Source organism: Motacilla alba, chromosome 19, assembly GCF_015832195.1.
Source record: "Motacilla alba alba isolate MOTALB_02 chromosome 19, Motacilla_alba_V1.0_pri, whole genome shotgun sequence".
In the NCBI taxonomy this organism is placed as follows: domain Eukaryota; kingdom Metazoa; phylum Chordata; class Aves; order Passeriformes; family Motacillidae; genus Motacilla; species Motacilla alba.
In genome coordinates, this window is record NC_052034.1 from 5,818,822 (window position 1) to 5,841,336 (window position 22,515).

General features: G+C 45.2%; 1 protein-coding gene across 5 annotated transcripts in view; it reads left to right on the forward strand.

The window, feature by feature from the left end:
• Positions 1–22,515, forward strand: part of AP2B1 (adaptor related protein complex 2 subunit beta 1) — a 78,563-nt gene that overhangs the window by 8,608 nt on the left and 47,440 nt on the right. For all 5 annotated transcript variants that reach the window (XM_038157641.1, XM_038157646.1, XM_038157642.1 and 2 more), the window contains exons 5-9: positions 1,417–1,662; positions 14,243–14,433; positions 16,358–16,579; positions 17,589–17,709; positions 19,806–19,901. In XM_038157641.1, coding sequence (XP_038013569.1) covers positions 1,417–1,662; positions 14,243–14,433; positions 16,358–16,579; positions 17,589–17,709; positions 19,806–19,901 — 876 coding nt within the window. The remainder of the gene's footprint in view (positions 1–1,416; positions 1,663–14,242; positions 14,434–16,357; positions 16,580–17,588; positions 17,710–19,805; positions 19,902–22,515) is intronic.

A 22,515-nucleotide genomic window follows, 5' to 3' on the forward strand; every position in this document is an offset into this window, starting at 1 on the left:
TAGAGGAGGGTGCTGAATCCACTAGATTGGGTCCTTTCTCAGTTGTTCCTTCTGGTTATTGCAGAGGAGATGACTTCAGCAGCCCTGTGAGGGGCTGTGAGAGAGCCTGCTCCAGGGAAAGCTGCTTCTGTTGTTTTACCAACTTCTGGTACTGGAAAACAGATTTTATCTGTTTCATCTTCCAGCCTTTGTAGTATCTGAGACATGGATATCAAACTTCCTGTTTGGATGTTCCAGCTGTGCTCTGTGTGGAACACCTTTATCTCTGGTGAAACTGAGACAGTTCACTGGAAAAACAACAGCCTGATTGCTGGGCTGCTTTTAGTTCTCTTGTCAGGTTGCCTCTCCTTATCTAGGAAATGTTATTTCAGCCCCATGTTGTGCAAGATAAAACCCAGTGCTTAGAAGTTTGAGATCCCTTGTAGAGTGTTATAAAATCCGAGACACTGGGGAATGGGATTGAGTTCCAAGCTTCTTTTGTGGTTCTGCAGGCAGAAGGAGGTGAGAAGACCTAAGCTGAGAGATCTGCTCTTCTGGTCAGAGAGGATGTCCCTGTCTTCCTCTCTGGAAAGAATATTGTCTGTCTTTAAATTGCAGTTCTGTTAGAATGGACTAACAAAATGATATTTTCCATCTCACGCCCTGCAGAGGAAATCCTGGTGTCCCTTTTGGCAGCTTGAGGGACAGGTGTTAGTGAGGAGCAAGTGTGGACACTGGTCTGCACTAACTCAGCACTTCCCAGTTCAAGGTGGGGAATGCCCTAGTAGCATGTGTCACTTCTCTTGCAGACTTTAAATCAGTTTTTCAGCTGCAGGAAGTTTGAACAGTGGAAGGTAAATGCTTTTGTAAGCCATTCTGTAGCCATCCTTTTACAGGCTGATTTTGGAGGAGATGTAGGTGGATTGGATGCATGGAAAACTATGTAGGCTTGGAGTAGGAAATGTTGTATTCCTGTCTGCCTGTTCTTTTTCCTCTTTAGAAAAGCACCTCTAGAGTAGCCTTTGCTTAGTGCTCCACGTGTTGTAGCTTAAAGGATGTTTGTGTTTGGCTTTAAGAAGTAGGCCTCGATGACTGTTGCATCATGCTTAGTTGTTGATTTCCCCCATTTTATTTCTTGCTCCTTGAAACCAGGAAGGCTGGAAATCAGTAAATTACTTTGTCTGTGGTGAGATTTTGGGTGCTGAGAGCTGCCTCTCCAGCTTAGCTGTTGGATCATGTTGAAAGCAGCTTTGCTGGGAGAATGAAAGGACAGGAAACATCTCGAGACGACGTAAAATATTCCTGCGAAGCAGCAAGTGCCCTTTTATCCCTGATCTGAAACAATTGCCTGGCTCTTAGCATGCAACCAGAGAGATGCTGCTCAAGTAAGAGCAGCCTGGCTGCAGATGGTGCAGATCTGTTTGTGCTGTGGTGCAGGACTGCGAGGACCCGAACCCCCTGATCCGCGCCCTGGCCGTGCGCACCATGGGCTGCATCCGCGTGGACAAAATCACCGAGTACCTGTGCGAGCCCCTGCGCAAGTGCCTGAAGGATGAGGACCCCTACGTGAGGAAAACCGCAGCCGTCTGCGTGGCCAAGCTGCACGACATCAATGCCCAGATGGTGGAGGACCAAGGGTTCCTGGATTCCCTGCGGGATCTGATTGCAGACTCCAATCCCATGGTAAGGTATTCCCAGCACGTTGCTTTGTTGGAAATTCACGGCGAGCCCCGTGGCAGGGAAGAACGATGCATGTGACTCCGTGTTGTCAGAAGGCTGATTTATTACTTTATTATGCTGTATTATATTAAGGAATCCTATACTATACTAAAGGATACTTACTGAATGCTAAAAGATAATACTGAAAACTCATGACTCTTCCCATAGTTCTGACACAGCTTGGCCCTAATTGGTCAAAGAATCAAAACAACTCACACCAGAATCCAATCAAGCAATCACCTTGGGTAAACAATCTCCAAACACATTCCACGTGAGCAAAAGAGAGGAGAAGCAAATGAGATAAGAATTGTTTTTCTTTTCTCTGAGGCCTCTCGCTGCCTTTCAGCTTCCCAGGAGAAAAACCCTGGGCAAAGGAATCATGTTCAGAGAATGTGAATGCCACATGCTTGAGTTTGTGTAGTTTGGATATCACAAAAGTGAAAGGTTCTGGGATGGTTTTGGTCAGGGAACACTTGTTGCCTCAGGAAGCAGGGAATATCTTCTGTTCTTTGATCTGTTTGGGCTTTTGCCTGTTTTGAATGCTGCAGAGGTGTACCTTCCTGGCCAGGTGAGTCAGAAAAGCAAGAAATATGTGGTGCTGCTGCCTTGGTGACAGCTTGCAGCTCTTGCTTTCCTGTAGGCTTTGGCTCTTCTTGGAGTAAGAGTTTGGATGAATTAATTTGCTAATGCAGATAAATCCACTGGCTTGTAATGAGTGGAGAAAATCAATGCTAATGTTTTTAATAAAGTTAAATGAGTTGTCAGAGGAGAGGTGGAGATCATGACCAAGAATTTCACAGGAGTAAATTATCTATTAAATCAGCATTTAATTATGCTTGATGAAGGGTCCACTTCCAAGCCAGGTGTCTCCTGCTATTATCTTGTGACTAGAAGGTGGTGGCCAAGGAACTGAAGTGTCCCACTGCATCATCCTTTCATTGAATACCGTTTCCTGCTGGAATCCAGGGAGCATACCAATATCAGCCTGACCCTTAGCAGGGAAGAAAACTTCTGCAGATCAGTTTAACTCAGAGTTTAAGAATGTGACTGCTACTTTCTTAGCTCTTTTAGAGAATGGACTCTTGTTACAGAAGTAATCTCATATTATTAGGGCAGGTTTAACAGCTCTTCCTGTGGTGCACGAGCCAAAGCACAGAATTTCTGTCCTGCTGTAGTCTTTGGGCACCTGAGATAAACCCAGTGCAGGTGATAAGGTGCCATCCCCTTTAGCAGGAGAGTGAAGGCTGCTGATTGCTCCTTGTAGAGACAGTAGAACTCGAGATGGCTGACTGTCACAGGCAGCAGTGTGAGTGGTGGTGTCTCTCAGGAGATACAGACACCTCTTTCTCTGATATCCAGCTCTTTTACAAGTTGTTCTTTTTATCTGCTTCCCTGATTTTTTTTTTCTTATGCCAGGCTTCTATGTGAATATTGATGACTACTTGAAGGTGCTTTCTTTGTCTAGGCAGCTCTGAGGCTGGTAGAGAAACACCTGCTGTTCCAATTCAGTGTGGAGGGTGTGCCTTGCAGCCTCTGAAGGGAAGCTTGGGCTTCCTTAGTTCCACTTCAGCAGCTCCCAGGCAGCAGTGGAGGTCAGGGACAGAACCTCCTCTTCCCCCAGCCTTGGTTCCAGCTCTGATTTTGTTCTGACTGCAGCCACATGGATATGAGGTGAAGAGTTCTGGCTGAAAAGATACAGTACTTCAGGAGAAAGAACAAGGTTGTGCTTGCCCTTTGTGCTTGTTGATCTCTGTGGAGCACAGTGGTTTGGTAAAGGAGCCATTGGCTGACAGGAGAGCACAGATGTGTATTTAAAAAGTGCATTAACTTAATATAGACTTAAATGAATGGTGTTTTTCTTCTCCTCACCAAAGGGCAGTGTGTGTTCCATGTGCTAAATAAACCTCCAAAAGCAGCACAGGGCTTCCTAATAAAATATCAGGAAAACTCAAGAGCTCCTGGGTGGTAATGAGGGTGGGCTGGGGCAGCTCTCCTGAAGCTGTGCAGGGTCACAGTCCCTGCCTCATGTTGTGGTCACTGCTCTTTCCAGAACTGAGGATTCAGAGCAGGAAAATGCACTTTGGAGGAGTGGTGGTGATGAAGGAGAGGCCTGGGGTGTGTTTTCAGGTCTGCAGGCTTTGAGAGGATTCTGTAGCTGGTGTTCTGTGTACTGGTTTCCAGGTTTTTCTGTAGATGGGGCATAATATTGCTGCTTTTTAAGGGTGCATGGGGAGAGATTTTATCAAAGGCTCGATGCTCTTAGAGCTGCTGATTTAATACAATATTTAATCTGGTTACAAGTTCAGTAGAAAAGGAAAAGAAACTTTAGAAGAAAGAAATTTTAGTAGTTAGATCAACTAACCTTTTAGTTAAGTTGATCCTCTTTGAAATTCCTTCCTTTGTGGCACAGTGGCTCCCTCAAAAGTAGAGGAATTACCTACCCCTAATTGAGGTTCATCTTCCTGGTCAAACCATCCACCTCATTGCTGCCTTCCCCATGTGAAACTTCCTGATGACCTTGAATTGTGTTTGCCAGATAAGTTATATTTGTGTGCAAGTTGATATTTATTAAGGTATTTTTCCTTGGAATGCATTCCTGCCTTCCTGCCTGCAAGGTCTTTTTAAGTAAAATGTGTGTATCCGTATTGGCTATCAAAAAGAAAAGATTGCTGGGAGGAGTGGTGCAGATGGATCTGTTCTGATGGCCTATTCCTCTGTAAATGGTGCATCTCAATCATTGCAACCTGTTAGCCAAGCTCATTCATATTTATATTATAAATGTTTCTCCTCTTTTGATGGCTCGTGGAAATGGGCAACATTAGATACTTAATGAAGCAGAATTTTTGAGATGGGAAATCCACACTTGTTCTCTCTTCTGAGAAATGAGGATTTTTGAGCAGGAGCTAAAAAAGGCTGCAGCTGAAAAATAGTCTTCAAGAAGGTTTTATTATGGCTTTGTAATTGGTTGCCTCTAGCACATGAGCAAGCTCTAAGCATTTTAGCTGGGTGTTGGTAGAGGAACATCTCCATCTATGGTTCACTAATTGCCTCATAATTGTGCAGGGATCAGGGTGCATATTTCTCTGGGCTCAGATCACCTTCATCATAAGGATGTCGAAGTTGGAGGTGACCTTGTCAGAAACATTCTGGGTTTGTTCTTTATTTTTCCTTACATTTTTGGATTAATGGCAATATTCTGTGTTAATAAAGCAGCAGCCTTTGGGGGTGTTCAGGGCATTGAAGTCCTGTTGAGGTGCTGTAGGTGCACAGCCAAGGTTCTTTCCCCTTTATCTTTTTTGTTGTTGTTGTTGTTGTCAGGACATGGCCTAAGTTCATATGAAGTGATCTTCTGTGCAGGTGCATCCCCTGGGTCAATTAATTCAAACTTGTAATTGCAGATATATTGATAGGGATGTGTCTGGTGAGCTGGGCTGGTGGCTTTTGCCATGACAGCAGAGTTATCTGAGTTGTGTTGTGCAGGCCATGGTCCAAAACCTTTTACAAGGGCAAGGTTCAGTTGCCCTGCAGAGGTTTGATTGTGGAGAAGTCTTTAATCTCATTTTACAGATGGCTCTGGAGTGCCTGTGGCTGCCCTTTGTCAGGGCTGAAGAGGATCCTTCCATGGAGAGGGAGCCCTCATTTCATCCCAGAGCTGTCTTAACGCAAATCCTTCTTTTTTTACCCTGCATTTCTGCACGTGAAGCTCAGCAGAAGCAGGACTGGACCAATATAAAGCTGGGGCCTGGCTGCCTTGGGCTGCTGCACTTGCTCAGCCCTCAGCACCTCTCTTGCTGGTAACCTGGATGAAGTGCAACTGAGAAGCCTGTTCTCCTGTAATCCTCATGTTCTAACAAAAATGTGGGTCCAAAATGAGATTTCTGTGCACTGTCACTGCAGAACACTGTTCACAGCCAGCAGTAGGTGACTGTGAGGGGAGAGAGGTGGGAGTGTTTCACACCTGCTGGTGGCCAGAGCATCTCAGAAGTCGTGGGAAAACCTTCTTCTGTTATTTTTTTCCTGCTGCTGTCTTGTTCTGGCTTTAGAGAATCACATGCAATGAATGTTCCTCCTTGGAGCATTGGAAGTGCTGAGCCCAGGAGAGGGAGAGCAGACCACGAGATGGCAGCAGCTGAAAGCAGAACCAAAGCTGTCTATCTTTAGACACTTTATTTTGTAGCTACTTCCCTCCTGGTTTTTATCCCTGCACTTGGTTTTCTTCAGGAATGTAAATATTAGCAGAAAAACATGAGAGGAAATCCATCTAAAACCTTACCGGTCTTTTAATATTTGAATGGAACAACCTTTCTCTCCAAATATTTTCAATCCTTGACCTTCTAAGGTAACTTTTAACCCATGGAATAGATTCCCTGCCAATCTCTGTTATCTACATGGCTTAAGTTAACTGATGTCACCTTCTCTCTGCTATTTTCTAGGTTTTTCCTGTTCAGTTTTTAATTCCTTCCTCATGCTGGGTCCAAGGTTTTTCAGGTGTGGCTGTTCTGTGCTTTTGTGGACTGTACAGACTTTTTGTGCTGTGTTTTACAACCTCTACATCGCACTTTATTGTGAGAAACATTCTTGAGATTCAGCACAGAGTAAGCTGAGATCACATAACTGATTAGTAAATGCACCAAGTGTGTGGAGTGTAATTAAACTCTCTTTTACCTGGGAGGTTTTTTGCCTTTAGCATTAACCACACTAAGAGGGGAATCTGAGATCTGACAGCTGGAGGTGGTGAGGTCCAGCTTGATCTAATCCGAATTCCCTCCAGCAATATTGAGTTTCCACAGCTCACAGATGAGACTGAAAACCTGTAGAGATAAATCAGAGTGTTCTCCTGCTGTGCCTGCAAGGGATGTGGGTTCCTTCTCTGCCAGAACTTCAGTGTGTGTGTGGGAGCTTCCTGGATGACCCTATGGAGGAAGATGATCTTCCTTTTATTTTTCCTACTAGCTAGCAAGCAGAATGTCTCTGAGCTGATGTCCTGAGGAATGAGCCTCTTTAGAAACAAAAGGAGCTTTTTGCCTCCTGGGCCTGTCCTCTGCAGGGATTTTATCCTTCTCTTTCTATTAAAGCTGAGAAAAGAACCCCTTGGTGAGAAACTGGTGATCCCCTGAGTCCCAAAAGGACTTTGTGGGAGGCAGTCAGGGATGTGGGAATTGTCTTATCCAACACCACCTTCTTCCTGGGCACAGGAGGTCACTTGTTCCTCGTGGGGACTCTCCCAGCCCTGTGTTTTCCCTCTGCAGCTGGTGTTTTTTCTGGTGGGAGGAGTGAGCTGTCACTGCTGGATGAATTCATGATTCCTGCTCAGGAAGGTTGTAAGGACTTGAAAATCCACATCCCAGTGTGGAGCTGAATATTGCTGGGAGCTGTGGGCTCTGCAGCATCTCATCAGCCTGGGGCTGCTCCAGGACACCCTTTCTGTCCTGTGGGCAAAAAACATCCCTCTTCTTTTCCATCCTAGTACTGCAGATGCAGGCTGGATCTTGAAGTCCTCCAGCCATGTCTGAATTGGTCCTGTGTGTGGTTTGGGGTTTTTTTATAATGTTTGTGCTGCAAGTAGAGATAATATTTCCTTCTGGGAGACACTTGATGGCGTTTGTGGGTGGAATTTCTTTTACCCGCTGATGGATATGTTGCAGTGAATGAGAACATTGCTTGGGGCTGTTGAAGAGGGGTGGTGGTGGCACTTTGGAGCTCTCTAATGGATGCTTGTGCTGTTTCCACGAGGCTGTCCAGAAGGAAAAGCAACACTTTTGGTAAACTATGCAGCCAAAAGCAGCAACAAGCTGGGAGAGAGATGGGGAGAAGCTGTGGAGGAGCCTGTCTGAACGGTGGCTATGTTCATGTGTGGTGGGATGCAAGAGAGAGGAAATGTGGGGGATTGCCTGGCGCTGCAGAAACCAGCTGTGTGTGTGGCAGCAGGCACAGCAAAGACTTAAAGTAGGGAGGAAGGGAGAGCTGCCACCTGTGACTGGTGGCACAGCTCCTGGTTTCCCACCCTGACCCCCTTGTTGTGCTGCTGAAACCAGCTTTGGCTTTGGCATGAGCTCCTGCAGGGGAATCTCACTCACTGAGCAGGTATTTTTATCCTGAAGAGGTTTGAAGGAATTTCAGGCATGCATGTGGGACTTGGGTTTGTGTTTGGTTGGTTTTTGGTACGAAGGATACAGGTTTTGAGCATCTTCCTTCGAAGCTGAGCTTTTCCCCTGTGTTTTCAGTACTGGCAGAGAGGTGAGGAGTTTAGTAATTTGTGAATTTCCGTGGCTCCGGAGTTTGTCTTCCCAAATCCCTCATTTATAAAGCTTAATTGACAAATTCATCCGTCAGAGACTTGTCTCCTTTCAATTACAGCCACCAGTATGTGCCTAATTTCCAAAGCATCAGCCTTGCTGAACAGATCATTCCAGGATCTCTAACATCAATCAGTATAGAATTTTGATGGGATTCCCATCAATCAGCTGGGAATTTTGTTGACATGTGTCTACATGTTATTTTCCATTGGAACAGACATTTTAGCTATTGACAAGTACCATTTGTCAGATAATGTTGTGGTTGTGATGTTTTGTAACTCTGCACCCCCCTTTTTAGGGCTCTGTAAGGAATTTGGTGCTTAGCTGGTTCTTTTTCTCAGCTCAGATCAGAGACAGCCCATTTGCCACTGGATGGTGCCAGCGAGAACCTCTGCAAGGAAAATTGCAAAAAATAAAGCAAAACCTTTCTGATGTGTCTGGTAGGTGCCTGATCCAGACTGGGATCACACCACAGTGATTTCTGGAAGGGGAACAGGGAGCTGCAGACCCTCTGTGTGTTCCCATGGAGTTGAATTTCCTGCACTGGGGGCTCAGCTGTGCCAGGAAGCCCCTTGTGATGGAGCCATCCCTGAGCAGCTCCTTGCCCACCTACCACAAGAGTTTCAACGGCTGGGGGAAGCTTGTTTTCCTGCCTTACAGCTCACACATCCTGATTTTTGCAAGGATATGAGAGCAGGAGTGATGTTCCAGTCTGCCACAAAGTGCCATTTTTCTGCAGGGAAGTGCAGAAAAAAAAACAAACCCAGTTAGGGCAAGTACAACACTTAACTTCCCTTCCACTGCCACCTCCATAAAAATTCAGCCCACTTGCAAAAAGCAAGCCAGGAGGTCTTCCCCACCCAGGCAGTTTTTGGGATGTGATCAGGCATTGCTGTGGGTTTTTAGGGCAGTTAGGATTAGGTGAAGGGGAGATTTTGACTTTATTTTAGAAGGTTGGTTTATTATATTATGATATATATTATATTAAAAAGACTACACTATAATTATACTATAAAGAATAGAGAGAGATAATTATTAGAAGGTGAGATAGGAATAGAAATGAATGAATAATAAAGTTTTGTGACTTTTACAGAGTTTGAGAGTTGTTGCTTCCTCGATTGGCTACTAAGTAGAAACATTCTATATTGACTAATTGAGGAAGTACTTGTTGTATTTTATAGTAGCAGATAACAAATTGTTCACACTTGAAGCTGAGGCCCTCTCAGCTTCTCAGGAGAAGAAAATCCTAGTAAAGGGATTTTCATAAAGTATCACAATTACAATCAGGAACTGGAAATGTGTGAGTCTCCCAGAGCTTTAATTTATATCTGTACATATAAACAGGCATTGACAGGGTGAGAGGCTCATGGGGGCTCTCTGGCTTGCACGGTTGAGCCATTTCATAGAATCATTGAATCACAGAAGGGTTTGGGTTGGGAGGAACCTTAATGCTCAATTTGTTCCATCCCCTGCCATGGTCAGGGGCACTTTCCACTATCCCATATTGCTCCAAGCCCCATTCAGCACTTCCAGGGATGGGGCAGCCACAGCTCCTCTGGGCAACCTGAGCCAGGGCCTCACCACCCTCACAGGGAAGAATTACTTTTGTAAAGTAAGAAGTGTTAATGGTTCCTGGGCTAGGGAATGGTTGCTGTTTCTAGGGAAGGAGAGTAAGGAGGGCTTGGAGATAAAAGTGATGATGTGAGCAGGATGAGGGGTCTTGTTCTCTGGAGAGCACCTGGTAGGGACATTCTGGGCACGCAGTGTGGTCATAAAAATGAGTGTCCCTGTGAAACAGCCATCCAGGAATGCTCTGAATCTCCCACCTGGGAGCCTGTGCTTGATGGCATGGATGTACCCTGCAAGCCCAGAGTGCTCTTTGAAATGTCAGCACCTCTGCACTCTCAGAATCATCTCCTGCAGCCTGGCTCCCTTGGGGGCAGGAGCTTCCAGCTGTGGAGGGAACACTGCCTTCCCTCAGCCTTCTCAGAGCTCCTTCATTTTTCCTCCTTTTCTTCATTTCCGCTTCACTTTAGTAGCGTGGCGAGCCAGAGGTTCCTGTTTCAAGCAGCAGAACGTTGTATTTCATTAACTCCATTACACACTTGGTTTAATTTCCAATTAGCTTGGGATGCTGGGGAAATAATCTGATTGCTTTGACTGGTTGGCGTTCTGGATGTGCCGAGCTTCCCTCCTGTCCCCCCAGCCCCTGCGAAGCTTTTCTGTGTGGGCTGCCAGGCAGACATGCAGGTTTTCAGCCACCCCCTTCCCTCCCTGGTGCTGTTTGGTACCATTTGCTCTGAGCTGGAGGTTTGAGCTGCCAGAAGGAATCACTTGGAAATCACAGTGCTCCTACCTCTGCAGCTTCCCTCGAGGTCGGGTCTGGTCTGCCTGGCTGCAGAGGGAGTTTGTCTGGAGGTGGATTTAAAACTGTTGGGTTCTTCTTAAAGCTGTGATGTAGATTTAAATGTAGACGTTTGGGCTTGTTTTTTTATATTTTTATTTTTATTATTATTATTTTTTAATAAGAGCCTGGGAGATTTTGATTATCCTCATCCCATTCACGCTTCTCCAAGAACCTAAGTTTATTGGGAAATTCTGATAATTTTCTCCAAATTTGTCAATAAATTCCAAAAAATTTCCTCCAGTAAATTCCTCCAAATTTGTCCAAATTCCTCCAGCCAAAAGGAGGTTTATTGTCATTCAGCTCATCCGTGCTCCAAAGGGATGTTGCTGTGGCTGCATTTGAATAATGTCATTGTGTACCCAGGGTAAACTGATTTACATCAGCAAGCCAGGGACCTGTTATTGTTTTTAATTATTATTAATTCTTCAATCTGCTCTGCATTTTTATTTTCTGGGGGATTTTTAGGCAGATCATAATTTGGTAGCTCTTAGCTTAAAGTTGGTATTAATTGTGAGTCAAATGAGGCTTTTTCCACTGGAGTTAACTTGAAATTTTAAAAGCTTTTTCTGTTCATTAGCTGTTTGTACTACATATCTGTGGCTACTGGGTTGACTTCTGTTTTTTCATTATTTTTGAGGACTCAAGACTACACCAGCTGGTAGTTTTATGTACTTTAAGTCTGCCTCTTCCAAAGTATGGGATAAACTGGTTGTTTTCTCATCAAAACAAACATGGGGCATGTTTTGAAAAGCAGAGAACACTTTGTCTGCTAAGGAAACTTAGGGGTTTTGGCATTCAGCCTGTGAAACTTGTCTAGTTCCTTGGTCCTATACCATTTATAAAGCTTTAGCTTACTTTTATGTCCCCCAGCAATTCTATCATTTTTTCTTTTAAAGAGAAAATAACTTCTTGTAACTGATCACTTTGTTCTTGCTGTTTAACATAGTTGGGCTTCCTGACGTTGTGTTGCTGTGTTAAGGAAGAAGTGTTAACCCAGCTGAAGACTTAAGGTTCATCTTTGACATTGCAGATTTTTTTTTTTTGGCCAAAAATCATCTTTCTAAATATTTCCAGTGGCACTTCCAGGAGTGCCAAAGCACACAGTGGATTAGCAGGTGATGTAACACCAGAATTGGCATTGAGTGGTTCTTTGTGGACTTCTTGCCATACCTGAGTGAGAACTCTTAGTGGGGGATGCTTCAGTCCTTGACCCGACCTCTCACTTGGTGGGAGCAGTTGGCAGAGCAGGAGCTGTGCTGGAATTGTGCAGTGCTGCTCTGTGTTCCTGTTGCTGCCTGAGGCAGTGGCAGTGCCAGGGAAGAGGTGAGGCTGTGTGCTCCAGCCAGTGTTTGTGTTGGACTGCTTCCTGAGAGCTGTTTGCCTTTCAGCTGTGCCGCGGCTGTGTGAAAGGCCTTGAAGATGCTGATTGTTTTTGTTGGCATAGCACAACACCACAACACGTCAATATGTTCAGTGCAAATAGCCAGCAAGTCCTTTTTTTAATAAATAATTGTTTAAAGTTTGCATTTATTCCCCACCCTTTCCCTTATCCCCTTCAGTTATCTCCTTGTCACTGGTGCTGAGGTGGGAGGTGAGGACCAGCTTTGGTTGTGGACTGCAAATTGTTGATCCCAGCTCCTCTGGCAGGACTGAGCTGCCCCCAGATGTTTCACAGCCCCTCCCAGTCCTTTTGCTGACCCTCAAGGAGACCACAGCCCATGTTCCTAAGCCCATCTGGCCTTCTGCCTTCTTCATGGATTCTTTGAATGGGATTATGGCTGGATTGCCACGTGCTGTCCCATCCTCAGCTTTGAGCTGGACACTTGCAATTTTGCTGACAGGGACCCAAAAGATGCTGAGAGCAAAAGCTCATTCTCAGTTTGGTCTCTGGGGTGGAGCTGCTGCTCTTCACCTGTGGCAGCTGCATTTCTGTGCATCCTTTGCCCATGGCAAACACAGGGAAAGACTCCATGGGCCCTGCAAGGAAGGAAATAGAAGCACATGGTTTAGGATACCCTGGAAGTGCCCAAAAATATCTGAATATGGCACCTGGGGACATGATTTAGTGGTGAGCTTGGCAGTGCTGAGTTAATGGTTGGATTCAGTGATTTTGAAGCTCTTCTCCAGTCTCAGCTCTATTCTAAAATTCTCTGTTAGTTACTAATTTATCAATTACTGCAACAAAGTGCCTGGCAGTGTGAGTGCAGTTGCCAGAGCTCCTGTCCCTCTGTGTGACTGACAGGTCCCTTTCTCTGATGCTTTGACTATGTAAATTTTTTTGTCAATTCAAAACTTTTTTTCCCAAAATACTGTCATTTTGTAAGTACTTTTTCATAAGAGTTTTGAATTTTTCAGTGGCTTTTGTGGTTTGTCTTCACTGGTAACTTCAAAAATACAATGATACTAAAAATCTTTCACTTCATTTTTGTGCTGTGTCACATTAACCATTCAGGAATTAGGCAAATTAAATAATGAGGAGGATAAGCAGCCTATCTTAATAAGTTCCTCATTAAAACAGTACAAGAAGACAGCAGCACTGATTGCTAATGATTTTGGTGACAGAAGGCTCATTCAGCTAATGAAATTCATAAAATCTTGGATCAAAATCCTATCTCTGACCTCTAGGTGTGAAATGCAGAACAATCAACATTACTGTGCCTGTGCAATGACTTTGGAATATATTGGTTTAATGTCAAGCAGGGATGGGAACAAAGCAGGGAAAGTTCTGGTTGTGCTGTTCTTGTTTTCATTGTACTGCATCAAAAGCATCTTTAGCCATCCAGACAATCAGATGATTTTAGATAAGATGGTTCTTTGCCTTAATCTCATAGAAAATAACACTATAAATCTTCATTTGAGCAGATATTTATTGGGAGTTGGGCTGGACATGACGTACATTGTAAAACGTCCTGAAAACACCTTTTCATAGGGGATTTCATTTTTCTGTGTCAAACTCAGCTGAAATCCCTTTTCATGTTGGTTAGACAAATAAGACTTTTTGCAGTCTAATTTGCAGTTAGTCCCATCTGCAAATTTTCTATTTTGTCTCTATATTCTGCAGTTCTTCTATTTAAAAAAAAAATCTTCCCATGGAGTCTGTTGGAATAACTGTTGAATTTGAGTATGGAGCTAAGAATTAGAAATTTATGCTGCGCTCCCTCTTCTGTTTGTGTCATTCTGGACCCTGGACCTCCTCTCTGTGCTTCATTTAATCTGTGCTTAGAAAAGAGAAGACCTTATATAGTCCTAAATGCAGCAGGAATATTTTCAGGGATGAGTTGTGCTGGAGTGCTTGCTTTACCGTAGCTCCATAAAGCAAAAGGATGTTCTGGAGACTGAAACTGAAATATGGCTTATTAAAAATTTAGCAGGAGTTGCCCATTTTCGAGAAATGGTTTGTTTGCTCTCAAACTGGGTGACCTGCCAGTGCTGCTGCAGAGCTGGAGGCTGCCAGGCACCTGCCAGCTCATTTCTGGATCACTGCTAAGCCATGTGCCATGGGGAAATCGGGCAAGAGGCACACATTCCTGAAAAAATAGGGCAGCTGGAGGTTTGGGCACCCTGACTGTAAAGCTGAGCATCCCCTGGAACTGGAGGAGCATGTGGAGCCTGCAGGGTGGTGGTGTTCCTGTGGATGCCACAAAGTCTCTTGTGGTGTCCTTGTCTGGGTTCCTGTTCCTCCCAGCGAGGCTTTGGGCTCTGCAGGTTGGTTGTGAGGTGGTGCTGCATCCCAGAAGGCTCAGATAACTGCAGTGGCAGCTGACAGAGCTGCAGTTTGCTCCCTGGATCAATCCTGCCCAGCCCCTCCTGCTCTGCTAACAAGGAGCTCTTCTCCCCCCAGGTGGTAGCGAACGCCGTGGCCGCCCTGTCAGAGATCAGTGAGTCCCACCCCAACAGCAACCTGCTGGATCTGAACCCTCAGAACATCAACAAGCTGCTGACAGCCTTAAATGAGTGCACAGAGTGGGGGCAGATCTTCATCCTGGACTGTCTGTCCAACTACAACCCCAAGGATGACCGGGAAGCTCAGAGGTGCGGTGGCTTTTGGTGGCACTTGGGGGCTGCTGGGGGTGGTACAGCTCTGAAAGGACTTCTGGTAACAGGGTGCTGTGGCAGCATAAATAAGACTTGATAAACTAGATTTAAAAGCAAAGCTACTTTTGGTAGCTGGGCCAATGCTGGAAACCTGCCCCTTCCCTCTGCAGAACCATTTTCTCTGTTCATCTTTTTTTATTTTATTTTATTTTCTGTTTAAAAGGCTGGTTCTTGTGGGGACTGGCACTACTAAGAAGGGATCAGCCCAAGAGCAAGCCTGTAACAGTGGAAGCACTGTTTGGAGGATTTTCTGGTTTAAAGCAGAGCTTTCCTATTTGGTTTTGCTGCTTTGAGAGGCAAGAAGCCTTTATAGGTTTGTGGGTTTCCAAAGTACTGCAGGGCTGGAATATTTTCTAACTGGAAACTAGTCTGTGATATGATAGAAGTGAAAATAAAGGTAAGAAATCATCTTCCTTATTGTTCCAAATTCACCTTTGTGCTTTTACCTTTAACTGCAATGACTAAGTCTAGATAGAAAGACTTTAGGGTTTGGGTAGTGGGCTGTTAGTTTGTGCACTTTAAGCCTCTTCCTCATCTGTCTCCAGAATCACAAAAAGCCAGATTGTGTTCCCAAGAAAACAAGGATTCAGCCAGAAAAGTAACTTGGAACAGGGAGACTCTGAGATGATGTATTTAATGCAGCTGATGTGGGGATGGAGGGGGAGGAAGGATCACAAGCCCACGTACAAAATCCTGGCCAGACCAGTTGGAATTTGATGGGTTTCTTCATTGACTCTTTTTTTGATGCACTGTTTCTAAGAAGCCTCCCAGTAGTCTTGCTGGGGTGTTTTTTTCTTCCCCTTGTGTTCTGTTTCTGTGCCAGAAACAGCTCTTAATGAGTGCTAGAAACCTGCAGAGATCTCCAGGGTGTGAGCCTGGTGTTATCCCAGCTCTGTCAGAGGAACCACTGGTCTGAGCACCTGTGAACATGTCCCAGTTCCTCAGCTGCAATTCCTCTGAAGAGTGATTTATCCTTTTGCTCCTTTGTGTGGAATTTATTTCCTGGAGTCAGACAGCACTGGGAAGGCCACCCTCCTTTCCAGCAAAATGTCACTGCCCTGGGCACGGGGAAACTGAGGCACAGAGAGAGGAAGCAGCTGGGGCATGCAGGTGACCTTAGGCAGAGGCAGCTGGGGGTGCCCTAACCCTGACTTGGATTTCTCTGCCCTTCACTGAGCTGTGCTGCTTCCCTTCCAGCATGGCTGAAAGCAAATCTTGCAGGGAGAGAAACTTCAGGAGGCACAGATGGGAATAAGATTGTTCTGGGTTAGCAACATGCAGGAGGGAGTGGGAAGAAACTTGACAGATGCTGTAAGAAAGACCATATGAACCCAAACTTCCTTTCTTTTTGGGATGGGCTGTTTAGGATGCAGTTTGATTACAGGATCCATTATGGCAAGTGGGATTTGGGAGGATATTTAGGTCACTCTTTTCTTGTGTATGCAGAGGAACAGAAATCTTTTTCTGTTGGAATGACAGCAACCCCCCAAGCAAGCCAGAAGCGTGTATCAATTCTGAATGATTATATGGAGGCTAAAGTGTTTTTCCTGTAGCTGTTTTTGTTAAAGTTATGTTTGTAAGTGACAGACAAGATCACACAAATAGAAAATACCACCAGGAAAAAGCAGGAAGTGTGGAATTGTTCCTGAGCTGACTGTGGCAGGAGAGAAACTTGAAGCTGTCAGAGAAGTCCCTGTTTGTTTCCTGCTGCGTTCAGGAAAACAGGACTTTGCTCATTCATTGTGAACAAAACCAAATCCAGGCAGTGTCTGAGAAGCAATGTGCCATCTCCTAAACTTAGATTTGTTATATTTGGCACCCTGAAATCCATTTGAACCCTTTCTTGTGCCTCTGTCCCCAGCATCTGTGAGCGGGTGACCCCCCGGCTGTCTCACGCCAACTCAGCAGTGGTGCTGTCAGCAGTGAAGGTCCTGATGAAGTTCCTGGAGCTCCTTCCCAAGGACTCTGACTATTACAACATGCTGCTGAAGAAACTTGCCCCTCCTCTGGTGACCCTGCTGTCTGGAGAGCCTGAAGTTCAGTATGTTGCCCTGAGGAACATCAACTTGATTGTGCAGAAGAGGTAAAGGCTCAGGGGGTTTAATTCCTGTGTTGTCAAAGGCCATCTGTTATCTCGATCTCCAGCTATTGCCACATGCCCAGAATGTCTTTTAATCCAGGCTCAGATCCCTTGAGAGCCAGGTTAAACAGTCTCATGACTCTGGTAGGCTGAACTGATTTCCTTTACAGCATACTTGTGATACCAGTTTCATGCAGTATTTCTTTACCTGCCTCTCGTCACCTTCTCTTTATGAGTAGTCAGAATTGCCCTCTATAAATCAAAATGGCAAACAGGAACAGTTCACAGTGACCTGCAGGATCTCACAGTGCCTGTGTTACTCTGCTCAGCACAGAGTCACCAGGCTGGTGACATCTTGGTGCACAGTGGGTTGGGGTTTTTCCCACCACTTTGCTCCCGTGTTCATGTTTCATTGCTGCTGATCCTTGCTGGAAAGGTGAGATAGCTTGGATAGCTCTTTGTGATTGTATTAGGGCAGAGTTACTGTGCACTGGCGTCTTGCAAGTGAAAGTGGAAATGAATTTGTGGGTTTTGCATTGAGATAAGGATGTTTCTATTATTCTTGCACTGAAAATATTGTTGTTCACTGCCTGTCGTGGTTGGTTCAGCAGCTCAAATAGAGTTAGCAGAGATGTAGCTGAAGAAAGACTTGAATTAATGCATTTTTGTATCTAAATCTTTTTGACCTGACTTCTTTCTTCAAATTGGTGTGTGCACATGTTAGGCATAAAATCAGAGTCAGAGAATGGTTTGGGTTGAAAGGGACCTTAAAGATCATCCAGTTCCAACTTCCTCTGCAGGTTTCACATTCCAAATTACTGAGAGCCCTGTCCAGCCTGGTCTTCAACACTTCCAGGGATGGGGAGTCCATGGCCTCCCTGGTCAACCAGGGCAAAATGACACCATTCTGATTCTCAGGGGATATTTGGGGAGATTTCTAAAGTAAAAATGTGCCTGTTGTTACAACAGTTTGAGGTTTTTTACCACTCTTGTGACGTTATGTTCCCTGCAGGCCTGAAATCCTGAAGCAGGAGATCAAAGTGTTCTTTGTGAAGTACAACGACCCCATCTATGTCAAACTGGAGAAACTGGACATCATGATCCGCCTGGCCTCGCAAGCAAACATTGCCCAGGTCAGCTGGGGCACTCCTGCTGTGCTCTGGGAGGGGAAAACCCTGCCCTGCTCCTTGTGGGAGGGTGTTTGCAGCTACCCCTGGAGTCAGCAGCACTTTTTAGGCATCACTGTGCCTGGTGGAGTGCTCTGTGAGTTCTTTACTGGGAGGTGGTGGAGTTTCCCCCAGAATTGAAATGTTAATAGCGTGGCATGGATGCATCGTGACCGTGAGGTGGATCCTGCTTCGCTGATGACAATTCCAGGAGGAGAACTCATGGGTCCTGTCAAATGAGTCACTGCCAGTGCTGAGGTTGGAATGAGAGCCTTGTTTCAAGGGAGAGGGATGTGCCTGTAAGGGAGGCATTCAGAAAGGCCAAACATTATTGAAGTGTGAATTTCAAGTTAGTGAAATTGTTATAACGCTTGCACAGGCACTCTTCAGAGCTAAAAAAATCCTGCTTGTGCTTAACTTGCTTCCAGAGTGGGAATAGCACAAAGCTGAAGCTGAACTGAATTGAGATTCACTTTACAGTGTAGATTCTTCTTGTATTTGATGTTGGTTTAGAGCAGATCCCTTGGAGGAGGCGTTCTCGAGTGCATCCCTGGCCATGAGGCCTAACACTAATGCAGAATGATTAATGCCTCTGGTTAGTGCTATTATTGTCTTATCCTAATTGTCACAGAACAATTTCATTTCATGTGACATTTTGAAGCAGCTCCTTCAGCCTTCTCTTGATGGTTTTTGGAACTGAGCAAGGTAATTCATGCCCTTTTTGTGCTGGGGGCATGGAAAATATTTTCAAAATCAGTTTCTGTGTGAACATATTCGGAATTTTGCCTTTACTGTTGGTAGGCTCCACACCAATTTGAATTTATAATGTTCCAATAATACGGGCTGTTTGCATGAAAGGCAGTGGTGTCTGGAGGGCAGTCTGAGATCTGCAGACTAATGAATGAATCTCTCCAGCTTCTGAGGAGGCATTCATAAAACAACACACGCGTTAGCAGGAATATGTCCTGGAATGAGACCTGAGAGCAGCTTCCACCCACGTCCTCCCGTGCTGCTGGTGGAGATTCTCCATCCCCGTGCCCATCCTGGACCAGGGCACCAGGATGGTTCCAGCCCAGGCCTCGGGCAGTGTTTGGGAAGCATCAGCTGCTAAAGGCAGGTGCTCCAAGGGCCGTGCAATGTAGATCATCCAAGGAAATAATAAAACTTCAAAACACAGATGTCCTGTCTCCTCCTTGCAGATTTATCTGTCTGCAGTCTGGCCCTTCATGGCCTCTTTATCTTGTCATTCTTCTGAGCAATTTGCTTGGATGAGAGATTTTTCAAAGGACTGTCTGGCTTTGTGCTGCTCCTCTCTCCCTCACCATCTATTTGTGACATCACAATTAAATCCCTGATGTCATGTTTGGCATGAGAAACTGAAATAAATCGAGCTTTTGAGGGAATATAAATTACATATGGTCTTGTCTTGAAATAATTTTTTGTAAGCTAAGTGATTTAAGACCAAGCTTTTTAGTTAAAGGTCTGCAAGATCCTAGCAGATCCTGGGTTTAGCCCTTCATCGGTTTCCATTAGCAAAAACACTGAGACAAAATAATAAATCTTAGTTTTACGAGGGGAAGTATCTTCATGCTGTTATTAATCTGTGTATAGATGTTCCAGAGTGTCCTCAGATCTCCTCTGCATCTTCTGTTTGGATTCACCAGGGATCCAAAGGTTCATCTCAGCAGAGAAAAGGAGAGATCAGAAATGGTTGTTGCTGAGAGCTTTGCACACAGCAAATGTCTTTTCAGTGTAGGAAGGAATAAAAACTTTGAAGTTCGGTGGAGCTGATTTTTCCTCAGCTCTTGTTCAGGAGGATTGAAAAGAATTAAGACCAGGCCACCTTTGGACTTTGTCCAGCCTACACCAAGTGTAACCCACACCAGTTTGGATTGCACACCGCTGTAACCAAACAGTGGGCTGATGGCAGAGTTTGCAGGATGTGTGTGGTAGCTGTGAAGGCATATCCTGCTCATCTTCTGGTGCCCCAGCAGCATCACCTGTGAGGCTGGGCTGCTCTCTGAGTGTCCCCAGGGGCTGACATTGGTGTGGTGTCCCCACAGGTCCTGGCAGAGCTCAAGGAATACGCCACCGAGGTGGACGTGGACTTCGTGCGCAAGGCCGTGCGAGCCATCGGCCGCTGTGCCATCAAGGTGGAGGCAAGTGTCTCACCCTGGGGCTTCTCTGTGGTTCCCTGTCTTCAGAAACATTGGTGGGCTTTGCCATCTCATTTCCATGGTGCTGCAGTTGCAGTGGTGGCCTTCAAGTGGCCGGATCCGTCCTGGTTCTGGGCAGAGCAGCACTGAGCAGGGTGTGAGCTGTGAGGACATCATGGGAGGGTGGGGTGCTCCTCTCATCTTGCAGGCAGAGCAAGGCAGGTCATTCATCCTTGGTGGAATATTTTACTGCATTTGCTTAGTGGAACAATGACCACTTATCCATCCAAATCCTTTAATAGCTGTGGCCTGACCTTTTGAAGGGAGAAGAAGATGATATTGTATAGAGAAACTCAGTATTATGAAACATTTTGTGTCATCCCTCCCCTCCATTTCAGAAGAACAGAACACAGAGGCACAGAATTGCAGAGATTTGGGGCACTTAAATGCAATTTATACAAACAGAGTGACTCTACTTACATAAATCCATATAACTTGTAGCTTCATTTGGAGTGTGCTCTCTTTTACCTCGATGCTTATGCAAACAAGTTCCCAGGAACCTCTGCAGTTATCCAAAACAAGTCTGAAATGTCCTCTGCCAGTGGAACATCCACCTAAGTGCTCATAATAGAATATTGTTTTTTTAGTGATGTGTCTGTTAATTTTTCTGTAAGTGAATCTGAAATGCTGTCAGGAGCTCAGAAATCCTGTGAAGAGGGGGAAGATTTGTGCTGTGGTGTTGGTACTTTTCAGTAAACTGATGACTGAGTGCAAAATGTCACATAAAGTGCTCTAATTTCAGCTGAGCTCATTTAGCTTTTGCTCAAGTGTGTTCCCATGAGCATTGCCTGACAGCAGATTTAAATAATAACCTAATCATGCCTGGCTTAGTGTGGTGTCAGTGCACAGGATTCTCTTGTTTCAGCTAAACTACTGCAAGCCTGTGCACAGAGGACACCAACTTCTGTCCTCTGGAGAGAATCAACTGCCCTGTTGTGCATCTCTCTCTTCCTTCCTTCAGCTCTCAAAGGTTTGTCACTGCCAGGGGCTTGCTTTGAAGCATGGCTCCATGAAGCAGGGGCTGCTGCTTCTATTTCATGTCTGTTCTTCAAAATACCAGAGAACTCCTTCCATGCTGTATCCAGGCATGAGCCTGTCTGGATGGAGCCACAGCAGTGACAGTAGAAAACCCCCCTGAGCATGGAAAAGGGCTACAGAGAAGTTTAAAAGGAGCTGGTGACAGTGCTTTTTGTAGCAGTACTGTGCTGGCAGGGTGGGAATTTGTTTTAGTTCTCAGCAGGGACTTTCTCACTAGGATTTGGCCCTGTGCCTGTCCTAGTTGCACACGGAGGTTGGTGTATTCCTGCAGCATCAAGGTGTTTTTAGAAGTTTTTAACCCTTCCTGCCCTCATCCCCCACATTTACCCCATCCCTGATACCACAACAGTCACATTTGATAAGCAAAGGACTAGTAATAATGGCCCAACGACCCTCTAATTGTAATTGTTCCTCTCCACTAGTAATTTTAACCTTGATTTTTGGCACTGCTCCATTGAAGATGCTGCTGCTAAGGGTGAGGTCTCTTTCCTGCTCTGACAAGGACCAGATTTAAAGAGATACATAGAACAACTCATGACAGTTGTTCCTCATGCCTAGGTTAATCCCTGTCCCCAGTGCATCTGTGTTTACTAGGGGCTGTTTACACTGTGAGTTATGACTAATGGGAGAGCATCCTCACAGCCATCAGTGTCCAAGTTCCCAAAGCTCAGAAATCTGATTTTTGACAGAGGACGCAGCCAGTGGGAGCTGTTGATGAATGAGGATTCACAGAGCACCTCAGCTCTGCCTTTAGGGATCCTATCTTTTGTCTAATTGTCACTCCTAGGAGAGTGAGACAGAAATAAATCTGTCTGCTGAGAGGTGCCCCACAAAGCAAATGTGGTGTTCCCTTTGCTCCTGGTGCTGGTTTGGGATATGGAACCAACACCCACACTGAGTAGCAAGATTTTGCTCAGGTTTGAGCAGTCACATTGTTTTGGGGGATGTCAGAACATCATCATTTTGCGTGGATATTGCTGATTATTGCTAGATGAGCTCAGAGTGAGCTTGGGTTTATCTACAGCAAACTGTGGTGTAGCTACACTTGTCTGCCTTGTGAATTGGTTTGCTCCAGTGGCAGCATCACAAGAAACCATCATGCCATGCTTTGGTTTTTAGGAAAACAAGCACCGCTCCTGTGGGAAAAGGAAATGAAGTGGATGCAGTAAAGATAGGGATTCCTCTGGAGCAAAGGAGAAGCAGAAGGAGCCATCTTACAGGGATATTTGTCTCGTTTCCAAGAGAGATTCTGCCAGCAGCCTGGTTCTTAGAAATCATTGAGGCTTATGGCTGAGTGTGATATGTGCTACTTCAATAATCTTGTGGGCTTTCATTTGGTTTCTGCAGAAAAACAAAGCAATTTTGACATTGGTTGCTTGTCCTTCCTCACTCCAACCTGAAAGCTGTTTGAGTTGGGGCACTCTTTCATCAGTTTGCAGAGCTCTGCTGTCCCCAAGGATGTCCCCCTTCAAAAAGCAGTGTGTTTACAAGGGATGGGGTGAGCTGAGATGGGTTTTAT